This window comes from Enoplosus armatus, chromosome 10 (genome assembly GCF_043641665.1).
Source record: "Enoplosus armatus isolate fEnoArm2 chromosome 10, fEnoArm2.hap1, whole genome shotgun sequence".
Lineage (NCBI taxonomy): Eukaryota > Metazoa > Chordata > Actinopteri > Centrarchiformes > Enoplosidae > Enoplosus > Enoplosus armatus.
This window is the reverse complement of record NC_092189.1, coordinates 23043737-23064315: the sequence shown is the minus strand read 5'-3', so window position 1 is coordinate 23064315 and position 20579 is coordinate 23043737. Positions and strand designations below refer to the sequence as shown.

The following is a 20579-nucleotide window of genomic DNA, read 5'->3' as shown; positions in this document are numbered from 1 at the left end:
AAGATATGCTGATGGGAAAATAGATAAACTACCTTAACCATCCCAGAGGAAATATGTTGTACAACCATGCACATGTCCCATCTTATTGTAAGGGAAACTACATGAGGAAATGGATTGTTGTAAGGATCTTTCGTGACAACGTGGTGTGTCTGGCGTACAAAAACTGTACTGGGCTACATTTAAATTGTCTTTAAAATCATGGTATTAATGCAAATTCTACCTGAATCTGACCTTTGACCTGTCAAGAGGTGACTAGTGCTGCCAATTACTCAAAGTCTGATCACTCATAAATTCAAAACATAAACTATACAGTATGTACAGATTGATCCATTAGTAGCTGTTTCTTGTGTTCTCATTCATAGTACATGATCTTCATCAGGAGATTTTTCCCAGTTGGAGTTCTCATTCATGTTTGAAAGCTCCAGAACAGCTACTAACGACTAACGATCTTGTGGTAAGATTGTTGTTCGCCAACTGCTGTTTGCAAGGTCAAGTATGAACTTAAATCTCAACTTTCAAGACAACATGGATGAGAAGTCTTTACAATGAGCTGCTCAAATGAATTATTTCTTGATCGGGTCCAGTAACTTCCTGAAGTCGCCGCTGGTTGCCGGGCAATAAATTATGGATAATGTTAAGGATGTAATTCATACAAATTAACAATAAATCTGAGTCTTCTATTTCTACTTCTATTAGCTCCTTTAGTCAGGCAAACAGGGCCACCACAAATCAATTCTATAATATAGTTTAGGATCAGGCTATGCAGAATGTTCTTAAATCAACTATGACAAATTACATGTTCAAACTTGATTTCTTTAATATGAGCCCTAGTGTTATTACCTTATTACCAAAACTACAACCACCAATTCTACGAAAAAGTAAAACCAGTGTTCTTTACCTGTTTCCTCATCAATGGTGAACACTCCAAGACCAGAGCCTTCATGGATGTGGTATCTGACAACTCCATCTCTGCCCAGATCCTTGTCTGATGCTGTAAGCGTGACCACTGACGTCCCAACTGCTGCATCCTCCATCACTCCGGCTTCATACACAAACTCTGAGAACACAGGTCTGTGGAGGTTCTCGTTGACATCCAGAACCTGAATCTCCACAAAGCAAGAGGAGGAGAGGGAGCGAGGGAGGCCATGATCGACAGCCCGGACCGTGAGGTTGTAAATTGGCCGCCTCTCAAAGTCCAGCTCTCTCTCGAGGGTCAAGGCACCCGTGGAGGAGTCGAGATGAAAGATCCCGCCTTCTGTATTCTTAAGGTTGTAGGTGACGAGGCCTCCGCTGCCCAGATCCAAGTCTACGCTCTCAACCCAGACGAGGACGGTGCCCACAGGTACATCCTCTGGAACTTTTATTTTGTAAACCTTTGGTACAAACTTGGGTGGGTTGTCATTTATGTCTTGCAAAACCACCACCAAGTCAATCATTGAGAACAACTGAGGGCCGAGTTTGGCTTGGTCTCTGGCTTCGATCCAGAGGTCATGCCTGGGTGAGGTTTCTCGATCCAAACGACCCGTCACAGTCACCTCACCAGTCAGTTCATCAATTCTGAACATGTCAGTAGACGTCAGCAGGGAGAATTGGACATTACCGCTCATATCGGCGTCAAGATCTATTGCATGAGCTGTAAAAATGATGGAGTCCAACTCTGTGTTTTCAGGCACATGTACCACATATCTGGGCTGATCAAAAACAGGCGGATTGTCATTGACGTCAATGACATTCACTGCGACAAACTTCCATGCAGATGTTTGTGGTGTTCCCAAATCATACACAGTGATGTTCAAAATGTAGAACTCTTTAATCTCTCTGTCTAATGGGCAAACTAACTGAAGGTCACCAGAGAAAGTATCAATGGTGAAACATCCATCCTCATTCCCACTTGATATGGCGTACACCAGCTTACTGTTAAACCCAGTGTCAGTGTCTGTCGCCTTGAACTGGACAATAGTGGCATTCAGTGGATGGTCCTCGATGAGGTCAATTGAACTCGGGATGCTCAAGTCAAACTTGGGAGAATGTCGGTTGGTAATGTGAATATCAGAGAATGTGTCTTCTTCTTGATTGGTTAAAATGGGTTTGATCGACTCTATCAGTTTATCAGTCAGCTGTTTGAAAATGCCTGTTTCCTGGCAGTGGATCGTCGCATCATCGCCTTTGTTAGTGACAGTTATCCTGACAACTGAAGCTTCAGAGAGATGTTTGCCGTCTGTGGCGACAACTCTCAAAGTGAACGAACCCGCTTGCAGGGGAATCGGCTGCTTAAGGGTGATGGCTCCTGACACGGAATCAATACCAAACACTTGGAGCTCATTTCCTGACTCGATGACATACCTCAGCTGCTGCAGCTCATCTAAATCAATGGCTGACAGCTCAGCGATTGTCTGCCCCACAGGTAAATCTACAGGTACGGTGGTGTTGCAGCCCACCCTCTCAAACAGAGGGACGTTATCATTGACGTTGTTCAGGGTTATCGTCACGGGGCATTCGCTGACCTGACTGAACGGACTACCGCTGTCTGAGGCCCAAACTCTCAGGTGATACCGCCGTTTCATCAGCTCGTAGTCTAAGTGTTCGGAGGTTGAGATGACACCTGTGAATGAGTCTATTGTGAATGGTAAGGGGCCTGAGTTGGCAATAGAATAAGTCACAAAGCTGTTTTTGCCTTTATCTTTGTCTGTGGCTGCTACTTTCAAAACACTGCTGCCAACTGGGGTGTTTTCATCCAGTGTGGCCTGATAGGAGGTGTGGGTGAACTGTGGGCTGTTGTCGTTTTCATCCGTTACCTCAACCACTATGTGAGTCTCAGCTTCACCGTGATTGGCCACTACATCAAACTCATATCGATCCTTTCTCTCATAGTCAAATTTCTCTGTTGTTATAATAATTCCTGTTTTGGGATTTATCTTGAATTTAGTGCTGTCTGGATTATTTTTGATACTAAAGGTAACATTATACGGAACTGAGGTAACGGACACCTTAACCACATGAGTTTTAGGGGGTGAAAACTCACTCAGTGTGACAATGTAGGTGTCTTCAAAAAATGCCAACAGGCTGTAATGATAGGCCGGAACATGGATTTGTGTAATTGGAGAGAGTAGACTAGGGAAGCTCCTGTCTTTAGCTTGAAGGGACAGATTCAGCCCAAAAGGAGTTTGAGACCAGATAATCCTCTTTGTAGAGATCACTTGGAAGTCACTGCCCTGCACACCTAAGGGGATTATCTCAAAGCACTTGTGGGGATCCCCTCCAACAACACTAAGGGATTCCACAGGCTTCACTCCTGCCTCCACATGGACATTGATAGTTATTTTGCCATCTGCAGAGACAGTAGGTTTGGGGGGAGGTGTGATAACTGGAGACCCAATGGACATCTTTTGTACGTTAATTGTAACCCTGGCAACATTACCAAATTTCTGAACACCAGAAATCTTCTTTGTCCTGTCCTCAGCTAAAACAGTGAGGTCGTATCTCTGTGTGCGCGTGTGATCGAGCTTCTTGACGAGGCTGACGGTGCCTGAGAAAGGGTCGACGACAAAAGGATGAGCTCTGCTGGTGAAAGAGTAATAAAACTCAGCGTTGCTCCCGATGTCGGCGTCTGTAGCACTAACTCTGACCACACTTGACTTAAGTGGAGTGTCCTCCTTGATGGCCACATTGTACGAAGCAGGATAGAAAAGAGGCTTTAGGTCGTTGGTGTCAAGCACCTGGACAAACACCTTCGTCTTCACCTGGAAGTCAAAAGTGTTTTCGGTTGCCGCCACAGTGAGAGTGTAAGTGTCTCTGACCTCCCTGTTGAGGAGTGCTGAGTTACTGCTGCGTGTTTTGATCCGGAGAAAGCAGAAATCCCCAACTTTAACTGCCTCTGCTTGGAAAAGGCCATCGTCATCACCTGAAACTACATTATATTTGATTTCCCAGAAAAGATCCGTCATTTCAATGCCCATCTTCACTGGCGTCTCAATGTACGTCCGCGGAGCAGAGTTCTCATTGATGGTGGCGTTGTAAAGATGGTGTGTAAACCTCAGCGGCGAGCTGTCTTTTCCTTTTCCCACACTTCCATGACATCTCGCCATGTGCAGGAGGACTGCTGCTAACGTAAGGAGAGTTGTTTCAAAAGCTGCCATCTTCAGTGCCTCCATGAAGATCCTCAGTCCTGTGAAAAGGAAAGAAAAATGAAATACATGTCATGCGATATACTATAAATCAGGAGTAGGAGAAGGGAAAAAACTTGAGTAAATAGTCTCATCTGTATCGCTCTGTATATCTGCAGAAAAACATGTAATACACAGATAACTCTTGTACCTACAGTATTTTGGAAATAGACCAATCATTTCCCCCAAGCTCCACAAAGACTATGGACACAGAATACACAATGACACAACAGCAGAGGGGAAGCTTGTGGCTAGGTATCTGACTCCTGTCCCAACTTGCCTTGACCAAAAAAAAAGAAGGCAAAGTAAAATAACACATTGTTTCAGGACCAGAAAGTTGCCTCCGAGCCTTGTCAGACAGGTGGCAGCTCAAACCCTTCCCCATTATTACTCCTTTGGTGGCCAGATGCTAGCAAAAAGTACTCTAGAAATTATTACTTCTAAGCCTTCGTCATCACAGAGCTATGAGGAGGGATTTGTAGTTTGATGACTCAGTATCATGCAGATGGCCATGGGTGGTTCAGGCTTGATCCGAGTGTTAACGGCTGCATGTGTACTGTAGGTCTGCGCTTGTGATTGCTGTATGTGCATTAGACGTCCCTGGAGGCATGAGCCACCAAACTGCTGCTTTCAGTATAAACAGAGGATCAGGATCTCACACTGTTGGAATTTCAATCTCTCTTCTACGAGGGACACCTGGCCAAAATGGCAGCTGAGAAATTGAGATCAGTATCATGTACAAGTTGTAGAGTCATAGATGAAAGCCACAGATTGATTATTTAAAACACTTATATTGCTCATAAAACATTTCTTGAATGATGCATTTAAATATTTTGATGGAAATCTTTCTTTAAAACTAAATGTTTCTTATAGATTATTCCAAACCAGTATAAAACAAGTTCTGAAAGAATTAACTCTCCGGCTATTTATATATTTATATTTCAAGAAAGGCACCCACTAAGTGACATTTAAATACATTCTCTGGTTTAGTGTCACTTTCAGTTTCCTTCAGAGCAGATTCAAAATTGAGAAAATTGTCTCGTCATTTTTCAACCATCTGCTTTTTAAACTATTCTATATCTTAATCCGTGTTATTCATACTAAAGGATTTAGCATCCCCTGGCTATGCTAATGGCTTACCTGTGTGCATTTATAATTTGTCAACCCTCAGACTGATAATGCCAGTTTACACCTTGCACTTTCTTACACAACAACTTTAGGAATTAGAAAAAAGTATGTGAAGCCCAAACACTTGAAAAAGTTTTTTGGCACCATTCTCAAGCAATTTAGAAATCAACCCTATTAGGATAAATACAACTGCATATAAGTAACTCACGGGGGCGACATATGAACTGCAAGAAGGGCTTTATTCAGGTTTCACACATGCTGCACTCTTTACATGTGGATTCCATGCTTTTTAATGAAACCAAAAGCCCAAATGTGCACAAGAAACAGGAGCTAACAGGAGCCCCGTTGATGCACAGCCTCATCATGCCAGCTCGAATTTCCCAACACCCAGAACTGACAGCAGAGAGAACTGGAGGGCAGAACACTTTGCCCTTCACTGCCACTCTGACAGCCCATCCAGAGCTAAAAGCAATCCGCAGAGAACAATCTGGAGGGCAGAAATGCCGTTCCCCGAGATCAGAGATGAAAAGATCTCTATCATGCTTTTTGCCCCTTTCGCTCCTCTGCAAAAATGAGCTTGTTCAGATGGTATTGTGGAATAAAATCTAAACCATTTGACCCCCTTGTTAGGCCATTAGAGTCCTGGTGTCTAAATATATGTGAACACACAAAGGGGCAAGACAAAAGATGCCTTCATATTGTGCCACAAAGTTATGAATGCCTTATCTCACAATTTATATGGGTTTATGAAAACAGCTCTCCGCGGGTATACAATGTGCTGAAGGTTCAGGTCTGTGTCTCCAGGTAGACTGGCGCTGGGGGCTTCAGTGGAGGGTGACAGGTATGTGGGGTTTTATCTCCAGTCAGGGCACTTGGTGACAGATAATCAGATTACTACAGTCAGGGTCACTATTTGGGTTTAGGAAGAGATTTAAGGCATCTTGTCATTTTTCGATCTCTTACATCTGCAGGACAGATTAAAATAGTGTTAGCATAATTTAGTCCAGGGGCTGGGTCGTATTTTAAGTCAGGGACACTTCACAAGTGGTACTTGAGGGTTTTTCTTTTTAGTCTGTAGACTAACTAGAAAGATACCTCACAGATTGCAGGTCTCACTGCATGAATGCATTCAGGAGTGGACTATTTATTGTGTGTCTGGTTCCTTGATTAGAATACGTGCATATAAATCAAATTTCACATTAATCTCTGTCTCAAAGATATGGCTCTACAGGACCGGCATAATGAGGTATAAAGTAATCCTCAGTGTAGTAATTACAGGGCGGCTTTTGTCTTTGGAAAACACTTCAATATGCTTATCCCTGTGTCTAAATCCAAATGTCTCAAGCAGGGATTTAACCGTTCCTGATAAATCTGATAAAGGCAATACAGCACTGTAGAAATTAGTCACATATATAAATTATCTGTTCAAGGAATTCAATCAGTTGTTCTTTGGCACTGTTGAACAACAGACTGTAGCACATATCCGTAAACAAAGTAAGCACAGTGCAAGATGTATTACAGCATGTATTAGAAAAAGATCAGCCATCAAAAAACAAAAAAAAACTGAAAACTCTTATGGAAAACACTTACAGATGATCCCAGTGCTCTTTGTAATTTTCTCTGGGTTAGGATGTAGAGCATCGAACAGTATTTGGCAACATCATAACTCAAAGGAGAAATACTTAAATATTTGCTCTAGTAGTGTTTCTCATGAAGCTGAAATAAAAGTAAATCAGCGGCTAAATGCAGAGGAGGGTGATGAGGATGGATTACACTCTGATTGAAAACCAAGAAATACAATGAATTCCATTTGAATCTAATGAACGCCGTGCCAGACATGTAATGAGTCCCACAAATCAGCATTACTTGGGTCATCATCACACTCGTTAATAGTCACTCATCTCATACGCTGGTGTTTACAGGTTTAGAGGTGCACCTTTGTATTGCATGCTGGACCTTAGTTGCTCCATAAGGAAACTGAGCTGTAAATTAAATTTGTTTTTAAAATAATCTAAAATTCAAATGAGCAAAACTGTATCGATTTTCTCTTCCTAATCTGAAATGTTGAGTTTCTACCAAGTCAGTCATTACTACAGCCGACAAGTATTTGTGAAATGTAAAGCCGCTGTGAATCGTTGCCACTTGTGGAAAATCTTTTTATGACTCAGCTGTAAACTGACATGTCAGCTTCTCTGGAGCCGCTGATCTCGACTGAACCTGAAATTGAGCCTGAAAGGAAACATTTGTGTTTTCATCCAAACATCCAGAGCTGCAGGGCAGAAACCTCAGGCCATCACTGCCGCTACTGAGGTCAGCTCACACATGCAGACACACACCATCACAATCACACCCACACACCGCCATCCCGGTGTGTGTTCCAGGTAACAACCTGCAGCCACATGTTCAGCTCCAGCTTCCTGGATCACATTTCACCATCACCCCTATGGCTCCCAGTACAGACCGAGAACATATCTGCAGCTTTTCTCATTCCTCATCTCCACTACAGCTGCAACCATTCTTTTTTCGATTCGTCGATTAATCTAATGACTAATTTATCGACTATTCTAAAGATCTCTTTTATTACTCGATTAATATAACATATCAGAAACTTTCATTTATATTTCAATATTTTATTCAATCATCCATTTCATCACTGTACGTTACAGTGCGCCCGGTCAAAGCATGGATTCCCCGGAGAACAAGCTGCAGCTAAAAAACCTCGCGTGGGCATATTTTAGACAAAGTGGAGCTCTGTAAGCTCTGCAAATTGGAAACGCCTTATCACAGCAGTACAACTGCTATGCACTATGCTATGCTAACACTTGAAGTGAAAGCATCCCAGGACCCTTTGTCAAGACGGCAGCAAGACAGCACTTTAACTGTGACGCATAGACGCGTTATGCAAATCGCCATATTTCTGTAATTGCTTAGGCCGATGAGTCGCCTCAGCCCTAGTCTCCACTCCACTACCCGTCAGTGTGGACCTGACTGAGCCGTCATTCTCTGCTGGAAGAACCACTATGTTGAAACCTACTGCAGATCCAGACAGTTTCAAACACAGCAGCAGATTTTCTGTTTCATGTTTGCCAGCTCTCTGCTTCAGCCTGAGGCCTCGTGATCACTGCTGCTCATCACTTCTTAATGGCAGCCCTGCTATAGGTACCTTTGGCACAGGTTTTGTATATTATAGTTCAGTGTTGGATTTTAACCATAGATAGCGCCACTGCTATCAATCGGTGCTATATTACATCCCTCACAGTAATTTTACTTTCTTGCATTAACTTTGTGATATAGAGTAACGGTGGGCTATGCAGTTACGTTCAGGTCACTTCTATTTTGCCTCGTCTCGTAACTGAATGGGAGAAAACTGTTGTACAAACGCCGTCTACACATTATCTCTGTCTAGTGCTAGAAGGGGGTCATCCGGGGGAGCAGAAGGTTTGCTAGCAGTGTGTTCATGAAAAGGAGAAGACGACTGAGGCTTTTTTAAATTTGCACCACGTTGCCTTCAACATCTGCACCAGACAGGTTTTCTTGTCAAAATACAGGAATCTAGGGCTGCTCATCTCTATCAATGAAGACGCTGTGAATTCATTCTTTTGCTCTCAACAAGGAAGAAAAATGTACGGGGGGGGGGCTCACTCCCTCTTAAAGGAATATTTGTAAATATTAACACTCATCAGTTGATTGACTACCTACCAATTAAAAATATTCTAATAGATCTATTAGAATCAATAAGGGAATGATGGTATGGTGCAGCTCTTGGCCTTCATCATTACAGTCACTGACCACTTGCTCGTCACACCTTGTGCAAATGACTTTTAACCACATGGAGCACTCCACTCAACGTAAAGGTAGTCACTCCTTTCCTGTGTGATGACTATTGCAACACAGACAAGTCGAATCAAGGATCCATATAGCTGCCAATCTGGCTTTGTAAACCCTGGGGCGTTTTATAATGGGAGGGCAGGGAATGTGGTTTGATCTGGGTGAGCCAACCGCACACAGCAGGCCCCGTCAGGCCCAGTGGCATACAGGTAATTATCTCCATATGTTTGTACAAAAGGTTCTTCACCAGTAAATCGTGGAAAAATGGTAGAAAGTGGCCTTATAAAGGAATTAAAAGATTTGCTTTTTTCACTGAAAACTATACGGCATTATTTCTCCTCCTGCTCCGTCCCCGACTGCATTCATCCCATCAACCTGTTTCCTGGTTTTTGTGAAGTGATTACACCCCCACTCTCCAAAAGAAAGGAAAGAAGAGAGAGCAGCCGGGGTTCAGCTGAAATATAATATCCAAGTAATCGCATCAAGGTTCTGTTCTGGACGTGGGCGTTCCAAAAAGAATCGCTAAAAACCAGACGGCACAACTTACCTCTCCGTAAATGAAAATAGGGGTTTATTTATCCGGAAAACATTTTTTGTCATTATGCATCTGTGCAGTAACCCGAGCTACAGACTGGTTTTGTCCTGTTCACCCCTCCACACCTGCAGAGCACCCTAACTGATAACACTTTATTTTAACCCCCCACAATTTAGCATTTATAAGCAGTATATCAAAGATGAATAATGGGCTTACAACACACTACAGTGTAGTTTAAGACATTTCTGTCGAGGAGCTATTCGGACATCCAACTATCTCTGATGTAGGTGCGTTGGAAAGCATCACTTCAGTCTTAAGAAACACAATTTATTGATGATACTAAGTAGGGGGGTCTGAAGAAAAGCGCTGCCCTTAAACCTTATTTGACCGTCCTGAAACCACGTTTTCATCAACGTGAAACTAAATTTAGTTTCAGACTAATTCCCATTTGCATAATTGCAGAGTTCAATTTCAATCTATAAAAAAACAACATCCATAGGCTGCACCTTGGTACAATCTGACACGGTAATGAGTCTGTGCTGCAGTATTGAGCCATGATGGATGGGGAGGCTTCACCCGACGTCAGTCTATTAAGTGCTTACTCTTGTATCATGGTGAAAAAACACCCCAAATTTGTTGACTACAAAGCACAAGTGATGTTTCGCTCCTCATTTAAAATCCACAGAGTGAAATAACCCGAAAATGTCAAATCTGACAATTAAGTGCTACAACAAGGTGTTACAGCAGCTGGTCCCATTCAGATAAAAGGTTGTTTCCAAAGACACTCTGTGAGGCATGTAGGTCTTTAGCATTTCAAGCCCCGTTAAAGTTCTCTGGGGTCTGGCAAAGTGTTTTGCAGAAGTGATGAGCAGCAACAATCAGAGGACCACAGCATATTGTAGAAATCTAGCAAGTAAATGAGGTAAAAGTTTTCTGAATGTTGAGGAAAAGGGTAGGTTTAATGTGACCTTGTATGTTTATCATTATAGTCAAAAATCAATAATTAAAAACCTTTGTCAGTTAAAGAAAATGTGTTTGTGGTGACAAGCTCACAGAGAATTATCAACAACTCTGCAATAACTCCACAGTTCACGGTCCGTTTCATTTGCGCCCATTCAACCTTTTGGATAACGATGGCTTCACTGTTGCCGACGCTGCGGCAGAGAGGCTGCGCTCCACTGCTGCGGACATAACTTCAATAACTGCACAGCGAAGCTCTACACTCCCCTGATAATAGGTCAATGCTGTTTGAGGCAATGCAACAAGCTTTTAAAAGTGGCCAAAAATTTATTTAATGCAAGTTTAAGGAGATCAGAAGCAGTCCAATGACAGCCCCACTGTGTTCGTCCCATCACCTGTAGGAAGGGTTTATGTTTATGTTGGTTACCCCAGGAAATGAGTTGAGCTGAGGGGGTGAGGACTGCTTGTGACCGCTTTGAAGCTTAATAATAATTTCTCCTGATGTTAGTGGGGCCGCTCAATATGTCAGGCGGGGTGCCTCCACTGTAAAACTTGTACAGCCTACACGACAGACCACCATGAGAGAAAGGGAAAATGGGGGCTGGTGTTGACTTTCAAATGAGAAAACAATATAACATTTACTTTTGCAGCCACACTTCTGCCGGACATGTCTTCCTGTTCACAGACCCCAATTAAAATCAGGCGTTGGAGGGTCGGGGGGTCAGAGGTGGGACTGGATGAGCCTGGATGAGCCTCTCATTTATGGAGAGTGCCTCCTAGCTCTCTGCTCTCACTTTATTACTTCTTCCTGCGTGACTGTCATCAGTGCTCAATGACGGACACTTGACCTCTGTACAACAGTCTTTTAAATTCTTGCCTTGGTGGTGGACTACATTATTCATGGGGTATCATTCCTATATTTTATACAACATGAGCATCAGAAATACAGGTTTGAGTTTCATGGCATAGAGTTTTCAGTATTTTCAGCATAAAAGCATCAGTTAAATTACTGAAAACGAAACTGTTAAAATGTTCAAAATGCCGTCTGCAGAAACTCTCACAGCTAACGCCTTTGCAGGAGTGTAATTTCAGATCAGACCTCCTGGATTCTGTAAGGGTGGGGTTACGATGCTAACCCCCGTCTGGAAGGGTTCAGGGGTTGGGAAGGGCGCGGCCTCCAACCTAACCTCTCTCACACCCACAGCATGAAGCCAGGACATGGAGGCCTTTAACTGGAGCTGAGTGGTTATATTGGGTTGGGCTGCTCTGGTCCGGAGGTACTTAACCCTGTCAGGACTACAGAGCACTCAGATGAAACTCAGAAGCCCTGGGAACAGGGTGAAACATACAGCAGCATCATCACACATAATCTAATGTTTGGGGTTTGAGAGTAAACTGACTTAAACTGATATTAAAAGGATGGAAACCTTGGTGTACGAAACGACGAAGAGAACACGGTGGATAAATGTGTGTTCTATTACAGTTCATATCGCCATATAACCAAACCCAATACATTATCATTTTATGCTCTCCTAAATTAGAGTTGTTTATGTTGTGTAGCACAATATAGTCAACTCCAGCCAAATACGATTCTGTATTCTATTAATTAGATAAATTCATACTGATATGCTTTTACTTCTGGAGTTTTATTCTATAATGTATTGTATTTTCAAGTCTAGGTCATCGACCTGGGGGCAGAATCCCCCCCAGGTGAAAGATCGCCAGCTTTATTGTCTCAGTAAAGCAGCTCCTCCCACTTTTATATGTTGCTGTTGAGCAAAGACTCTGGATAATTCTGAAAGCTCTAGTCTACAATAACAGAACATTTTACTGTCACAGCATCTGTAAAAGTTGTGGTGGTGCACCACTGTGGGCAGTTGTAAAACCGCAGTGTGAAGTCATGGAAGTGTTCTGGGGATGAGATTTAAAGTAAGTGTGGGAAACGCTGCGACAGTAAAACTGCATTAGGACTTGATACTTGATTTGTTGAACCAGTTTACATTAACTTTGGGTTATAAAAGTCGAGCATTTAGAAAAATAGACTGCCTAAACAACTGCAATAACATAGTAAAACGTTATTTCACTGTTCTACTATTATACCATAATGTACAATATTACAGCCTGTTTGGATCCTCTCAGAGCTGCAGACTGCAGGGGGTCAGATCATGTCATGGGTGGAAGGTTGAGTGGAGGGGTCGGGGGTGTCCTTTCAACTTAAACTGCCCCCTCCACACCCACCCACACCCAAAGGGTCACTCAGGCCTCACAGTAAATACCATAATTACAGGGAGGGTCAGAAATGCCTCAGCAGCAGTCCCTGTTAGCAAGCTCAGCCTGTCAGTCAGTCAGATGGTCTGACGGTTCGTTTGGACCAGACTGGGATGGGTAGCTGATGGAGGGGGTAGATAGGTGTGTGTGTCTTTTGGGGGATGCATAGGTGTGTGTTTGTTTGGATTAGGGTGCATGTCATCTCTCTTTTTGATGGTGTTTTCTAGTTTTCAGTCTTTCTTTGGCTAATTCTGTAACTTTCCTTGGTGATTTTCTGCAGCTGAGTCAGTAATTCAGGCAATAAAACAGTCAGTCAGTCAGTTGAAGAGGCCAACAGCCTAATTGCATGAGGGTAATATCCATCTATTCTTTATGACGGGCAGTTCCATCCATCCTTCCAGTCAAGTCTAGACTTTATCTCAACTACTCCAAACAGCCATGTTATCTGCGTTATCATTAATGAGGCTCTGCTTTTGCCAAATTGTCCATCTGACAATTTAAAAAGCTCTTCGTCCAGCCTGAATGGCTGTAAAATGTCTGCATGTCTGCTTCCAGAACCTTTACTTGATGGGAAAACTAAACTGACTCAATTCTACTTTAACAAATTATACTGTCTTATCAGAGATATGGTGTGTCTCCAGGGTCATAAAAACCAATTATGTGCCTATATGCCTTAAAATGAAAGCATCAACTGAAAGTTACATCTGAACACAATATCGCCTCAAGCTACTTTCAGGTCAAATGAGGTTCAGGAAAATTAGTGAGAAGTTTTCTTTTCACACTGTTTACGAAACAACTACCTGTGTCGCTTTCCATTATGGAGAGTCACCTTTAAGGAAATTAACTAGTCAGTCCTTTAAGGTTATCTTGGCGGCCATCCATCACAAACGCCTCCATTTCATGGTACGCGCCATGCAAGCTGACCTCACTGGGAAGTGACGGGACTCAATGGACACACTTTAAACAGGGGAGAAAAAAAAAAACAGCTCCTGACCTGAGTCATCTGAAAATCATCATTTTGTTTCCCTGTCATTGCATTGCAACAGATTTGGGTATATGCGCCAACAAAAATATGATTGAGCAGTTTCATTCCACACAGAGGAAATCCACTTTAGGACAAAAACTGAGAGAAGGGAGGGACTCTTTGACCAAAGCTTCAAACGTCAAGAGCTCAGCTGCATGCGTTGACATGTGCCTCCACTGCTGCTCTTTACCTCGCCTGCCCTGCAGACGCTCCGGGGTGAAACTGTCAGAAATGAACGCTTACAAATCCTCCATGAAACTCTGAGAACAACTCACACACACAGTCGTACACTCACACACTTCTTTGAAATAAAGCAAATTGCTTGATTTGATTGACTCTTGAATTTCAATTCTCTCTTTGGCAACAGTTATGCTCAAAACATATTACAAAGCACCATGGGAACTTGTGCATTGCACGTGCACATTGTTAATGCAAGATTATAACTACAACCTGACACAAGAAGCATAATGTGCAAAAACGTTATTATTTTCAAGCTGATTTATGTTTTGAAAGAAAAATGTTTAGTTATTTTTCTGAGGCACTTCTACTCTGTTGCTATATATTCCCGGGCAGTGTTTATTAATATTGTAATAGTAAATAGTGGCGTTACTCTCAACAATAAACAGCAGCGTGAAGTGGACTGAAGCAGCATGCATGGTGAGCGACAAGGAAAACTTACCTCAGGTCCAGTTAGGTGACTCTTCCAGGAATATCCGTCTCTCTTCTCCCCTCACACTTCAGGAACTTTAAAGATCCTTTGACAGGACGGCAACAACCGGAGTACTCCCATGGTGTTTTGGTATAAAGTCCCGGAAAAACAAGAGAAAAGACACACATACAGAGTTGGAGTGTGTTTCAAGTGCCGCTAACTTCAACTTCAGCGCCTTCAAAGGCTCTGAACCAAAGTGCTGTTAAGACACCTCAACACTCCCTCAGGAGTCTCATCTCCACCCACTTCTCACACTGTCCCTCCTCCCTCTGTGACTGACACACACACACACACACACACACACACTCACTCTATGTGCCCAGATTGTGGGCTGTGCTCCCCCCTCTCTCGCCTGTGGGCTCAGGCCTTTGGGCCTTGGCCAGGACTGAGCTTCTAGGGTGTGTGCATATGTGTGTGTGTGTGTTTTCTGTTGATACTGTACATCTCTCTCTAATATGTTAAGTTAAATTTAGTCACACAAACAAACACACACAGACATCAGTTGATTAAAGCGAGTAAGTCAACGGTTTCATGTAATGTAGGAAGTTAAACTTTAACAGTTTTGTTTTCTGTCCTGTGTATTTGTGGATTAAGAAAATCTCTTAATTGTTGAGCAAAAGTCTCTAATGAACAACTTTGAAGCAGACATCACATTCAAGCCATGGACTGGTGAATTATCCCAGTACGGAGAGAAGAAAACCCACATTTAGGGACAAAAACAAACAAACCTTAAAGAGCCGTCTGTGACTTGTATGGAACTCCAAGGTTCCAACAGAACTGCAGATTAAAAACTCTTAAAAAATTATAGACAAATAAATTCCACTTACCCCTCGTGATACCTGACCACTGTTTATTTGTCCTTCAAGGAGCTATTTGAGGCAAACAACACACAAACCACAAATTTACACACAACAATCTAAAAATACAAAATGTTAATGTGAAAAAAAGCTGAAAGTCACAAGAGTTATATTTAGGTGTTTTAAGAATTGAATAAATTTAGTAGAATTTGAAAAAATCTAACCACTATTTTTTTGTCCAGAGGTTAGCGATTGGCTGGTTTTCTACTTTTTATTTGATTGGGCAGGTAGAAATTGTTTTGGAAGGCTAATAATCATTTGGACTACTTTTTCCACCAATTGGTGAATAATATGTTATACTGTCTGTTGAACCGGCCCTTTCTCGTCTCGTTATTATGAATGAGGATGACAGGGCAGAGTTCAATAGGCAAGCGACAAACGACAACTCAAATTTCAATGGAAAAAATGGAAATAACTATTTTTTAATGACAATTGGGCGGATTTAAGACTCTGATTGAGGCTATTCCACCGCCAGAGATAATGTCCCAGTTACTCTAGATCATCCACAGGTTTCACTCTAGACAGACAACCCTTTTCTGTCCGCAGTGTGGTCCCTCACGACTATCAAAAGTATGGATGGACCTAACAATTAATTAATTTTATAGTATATAAAACAGTATGTGTTTAGAGCAGTAATCACTTCTCCCATCACTTGTTCCCAAAGCCCACAGTGACATCTTCACCCAAAGCAAATTCTCATATTTGAGAAGCTGGAACCTTGTTTTTGCTTGATAATCAACTAATCAACTAATCAATTAATCGATTTACTGTTTTAGCTCGAACAAAAACAAATGTACAGTATATATCCATGTATATTTTCAACAAAAATGTGTTTGGGCTTTTGATTAGTTAATGAATTAATAACTGCAAGCTGAAGTGATAATGACCTTTAGTAAGTAAGTGACAGCCTAATGGAGAGGGGTAATTATCTGGTATGGTTTAATAGTTGCAGCAGAAACTTAACTGGCTTTGTGTTGCTGTTGTGTAAACACTACAAATGAACTCACTGCATACAGATCTCTAACTCCTGCCCAGGGCCATGAATGTGGTTAGGAACAAGAGGGAGCATAACGCGGGGGGTGGTATGTACTCTATAGTACGTGACTGAATTAAGAGCCATTAAGTAATTTCTGTCTTATCAAGATACAAAGAGCAAAGAATTGCAGAACCACTGACAAACCAGAGGCACAGCTTACGGTGGGCCTGTAAGATCAGAGAGTGATCCAGTACAAAGGTATAGTAAAGAAGTAATTCATCATCATAAATACTGGAATAGTAATTAAGATTTGTCGTCTTCTTTTTGCGCCTGAGAACAAAATGTGTTGCAACACCGGTCTGTGGTTTATGGCACTGTCTTGTACCACTGAGCAGAGGGAAACTCACAAAGGGGGGGTTGTTGTGTGAGTCGGAGTCTGATAACTGTAATACACAACCAAGTAAACCTGCTGCAGATGCTGTGTATTAAAGTCATTTGATCAGTGGGGCAAAGAAAATCTTTTTTTAATACCACTTTTATGTTTATGCCAGATGTCCTTTGACAGAGGAACAGATTTCTTCATTCTTTGGAGATCTCACAGACCGAAGCACAGGCTGCATCTCCGACACTGTATATTCACTCCACCACCAGGTCCATAATGAACAGGCTCATTCTGAAAATACATCTTTTCCTTTTTGTTTCCAGATTTGCTGAGCGGGAGAGTTCCTCATGGGCCTTGGAAGTAGTTTGGTACGGGACCTTAAGTTTTCATGATAAATTGTTTTTCAACCTCTGATGAAACCTCAGTTGAGTAAATTCCCTCGGATGATGAAAGATGTGAAATGCAGTTGAACGCTGAAAGAAATAAGGTAATAAGTGGACTTCCAGATTCATAGTTCGGTTGCCAAGACAACGTCACTTACTCAGGACCGGGAATAGTGATATACTTTTATAGCCGTTACACAAAATTCATTATATGAGTTGAACTACATCAAAAATGTAGTTAATATAACGTCCTCCGCTGTAGCTAATGTAATGCTAAGTTAGGATGTATGCAGGCGGAGGAATTATTTCAATTTGAATAATGTTTGACACACTCACTGAAGCAGAATTCAGATATCTACTACTGAAGCATCATCGTATTCACAATCGCATAAGCCTCTTTCTCGACCGATGGTAACGTTAGCTTGGCTTTTGGAGATCAAAGTTAGTGGGCTATGTGGATAATTAGGCAAACACAAAACCACGGTTACAAAAAGGAAATAAAGTCATAAAATAAAATGAAAATAGATCATGTTACATTAAACTGTAAACGTTTTCACTCATATGAACAGATGTAAGCTTGTAAGTGGGTGATGACATGATAATGACAATGATTAGAACAGTTTCTTTGTTGTAAGAAACTGAAATGACATTTGGTTGGAGAGAAGGGGCGGATGTATTAGAACATTTTTCTTTGGTGGGAAAAACGCCAAATGGTACAAAAAGTAGCCCAAATTATCTAAACTATTTTTACCCGCACAATTACACAAAAAGTAGGCCAACTGGGCAGAAAACCGCTGAATCTGGCCACGCTGTACCCACCCTCTAGAAAACATCCGCCACCATCTCCGTGCCGAAAGAACACGTCCACGAGAGCTCAACCACTGCTGGCCGTTTGCACTGACCTGAATAAGTATGAAATGTCTGGAGAAGTTGGTGCTGAACATCATCATGCTGGCTGTCTGCCTGCATGTAGACCAAACCAGTTCGCCTTTAAGGCCAAAGGGGGGGCTAAGGATGCTCGGGCAACTCTGCATTGGCATTTCTTTACACATACATTCAAATCGATCAGTTTTACATCTTCTGTGTGAAAAGGGATGTCATTAGCATTCTGCTTACATGTAGGAGCCACACTCCTCTGGGGGTGTTGAAAGGCATTCTGGGAAATATAGGTATATCTTAAAAATGTATGTATTGAACATTGTACGATCCCTTTAAAGCTGGAACAGAAGGTGAGCAGAAGCTTCCCTGAGGCTCCATGTCCAGTGTTTCCAGGCCAAGGTAGAGAGACCTGATGGTACAGAGGAGAGAGAGAGAACACATGGACCTGTGGAGAGGGGGGGTGGGTGGTGGAAGAGGGACAAAAAAGGGGTGATGGGGTAAATGGAAAGCAAGGACAGAGAAAGATGGAAAGAGGGAGATAAATGGTGGAAAGCAATAGGGCAGAGGAGAGAGGAAAAGAAATATGTTGTGGGAGGTTGATAACAGAAAAGACAGATGAGAAAAAGGAGGATGACGAAGGTAAACAAAATGTGAAACAAATGCTAATGAAGAAAGAGTGACTATGAGAAATGTAAGGAGGGAGGGAGTTACAAAGGAAAGAAAAAATGGTATGAAGGCCAGACTAGATAAGAAGAGGTGGAGGAGGGTCGAATGGAAAAAGAAAGCAGTGAAATGAATCAAAAATCGGCTTTGTAAGATACAAAGAGATGGACAGAGAGGTGGGGGGGTGATAAAGGGGCGTAAGAGAGAGGGGGACAGATGAACAGGGAGAGGAGAAAAGGAGGGAGGAGGTCTGGTCTAGAAATAAACACCAACAGAAGGTGGGCATGAAGCCACCAGCAGCAGGTGAACCTGAGCAAAGAGCAGGAGAGCCTGGAGGAAATGAAAGAAAATCCACCTTATGTAACCCGCTGCTGCCGTCTCATGCTGTTCGGTCCATACTGCTCAACATTTACATCTACATCGGGGGTCACTCAGCCGATGCTTCTGCCCTCACGGAACTAAATGTCTCAGCAAATGTCAGATTATGGTGTTTGTCCCTCAGAATCAAACAGTTATGACTAAACATTTTCAATATTCAACAGTCACAGAACGAACAAATCCATCAGTGAAGACGACAAATTTCTATTTCCAGGGGCAAAGCAAACAGGACCAATTTCCTCTGACATGCTCGATACGTACAGGCCTCTAACATTTTTATACTCTCTTTTAGGAAAGATTTCCTAGGAAAGTCTTTACTGTCTGAGCCGTGCTATAACTCTCAACTAAGCGATAATTTGTTTTAATTCTGTCCTATCAATCATTTTTTAAGAGCTTGAGATAGAACAGATAAAATCTCCTCATTTAGAGTTCGTTGATGGATTGAAACCACTGTTTTGGCAGTCCAGTTGCACATCTGCGTGTAAAAGATGTTCCTATATGTGTTTTACTTCCAACAGCTTCTTTATTTTGAATCACAAAATGAGAGAAAAGGTGATAAAATGAAAATGTCATGTCTGAATTACAGAAGAGATGGAAGGAAGTTACTAATCACAATTAATCTTTATTTCTATTTGGTTGGAGTGTTTTGCTTTCATTTCACAGATTATACATAACTACATTTTGGAGCCATGCCCAGCAATAAAGATGAGAAGAAGAATCTGGATTTACTTTAGTTTGTAAAACAGTGTAGTTTAAATTTATACCCTGAATTCTTTGGAATTACACTGAAAATATCACAATTAATAGTTTTCCCTTGTAACGTTTCTAACTCAGTATCCTCTGAACACAGCTGAAATAGTGACTCTACTGCTCTCTACTTATTGGTATGCTAACATGCTACAGTTAGCTTATTATGTACCAGATTTCATGGACATTTATTTATTTATTTATTTATCCAATCCAAGGTATCAAGATATTTCTCTCAGAATCAAAACAACTGAGTGACACAATGACAGAGTGACACTGACATCCCTAGAGCTAGCGTTTCTAATTGATATGTTATGAAGGATGACCCAAGAGCAGCACAATACTCGACTTTAAAACGACGGAGTCCATTTACAAACAAAATGGAACTGGAGCCCCTGTCCTCACCCACAACCAATCAGAGTCGAGCAACCCATCATCAGAGCTGTTCTCAGAGTGACTGCAGGGTCAGGACTGAGTTCATCGTTCAGCTACGTCCTGTTCACGTTCCACCCTGTCACCTCCAGATCGGCGGATAGTGAAAGGAAAACTGTCGGCACATGTCGACCAAACCAGTTTGCAGGTGCAGTAATGGACGGAGGCTGCAGGGCCTTGAATAGTCCTCAGATGACCTATTTCAAAATGTGTCAATGTGTCTGTCAACAAGTTCACTTCTTCGCTCTCTCTCTCTCTTGACAGAGG

At 42.1% G+C, this 20579-nt stretch overlaps 1 protein-coding gene across 1 annotated transcript in view; it reads right to left on the bottom strand.

The window, feature by feature from the left end:
* The window catches only part of fat2 (FAT atypical cadherin 2), a 91788-nt gene extending 77166 nt beyond the window's left edge, over window positions 1-14622 (bottom strand). The window contains exons 1-2 of the mRNA XM_070913111.1: window positions 14586-14622; window positions 899-4165 (exon numbers count right to left, since the gene is read on the bottom strand). Of these exons, the coding sequence (XP_070769212.1) occupies window positions 899-4151 (3253 nt within the window). The 5' untranslated portion in view covers window positions 4152-4165; window positions 14586-14622. The remainder of the gene's footprint in view (window positions 1-898; window positions 4166-14585) is intronic.
* Window positions 14623-20579: the final 5957 nt, after the last annotated feature.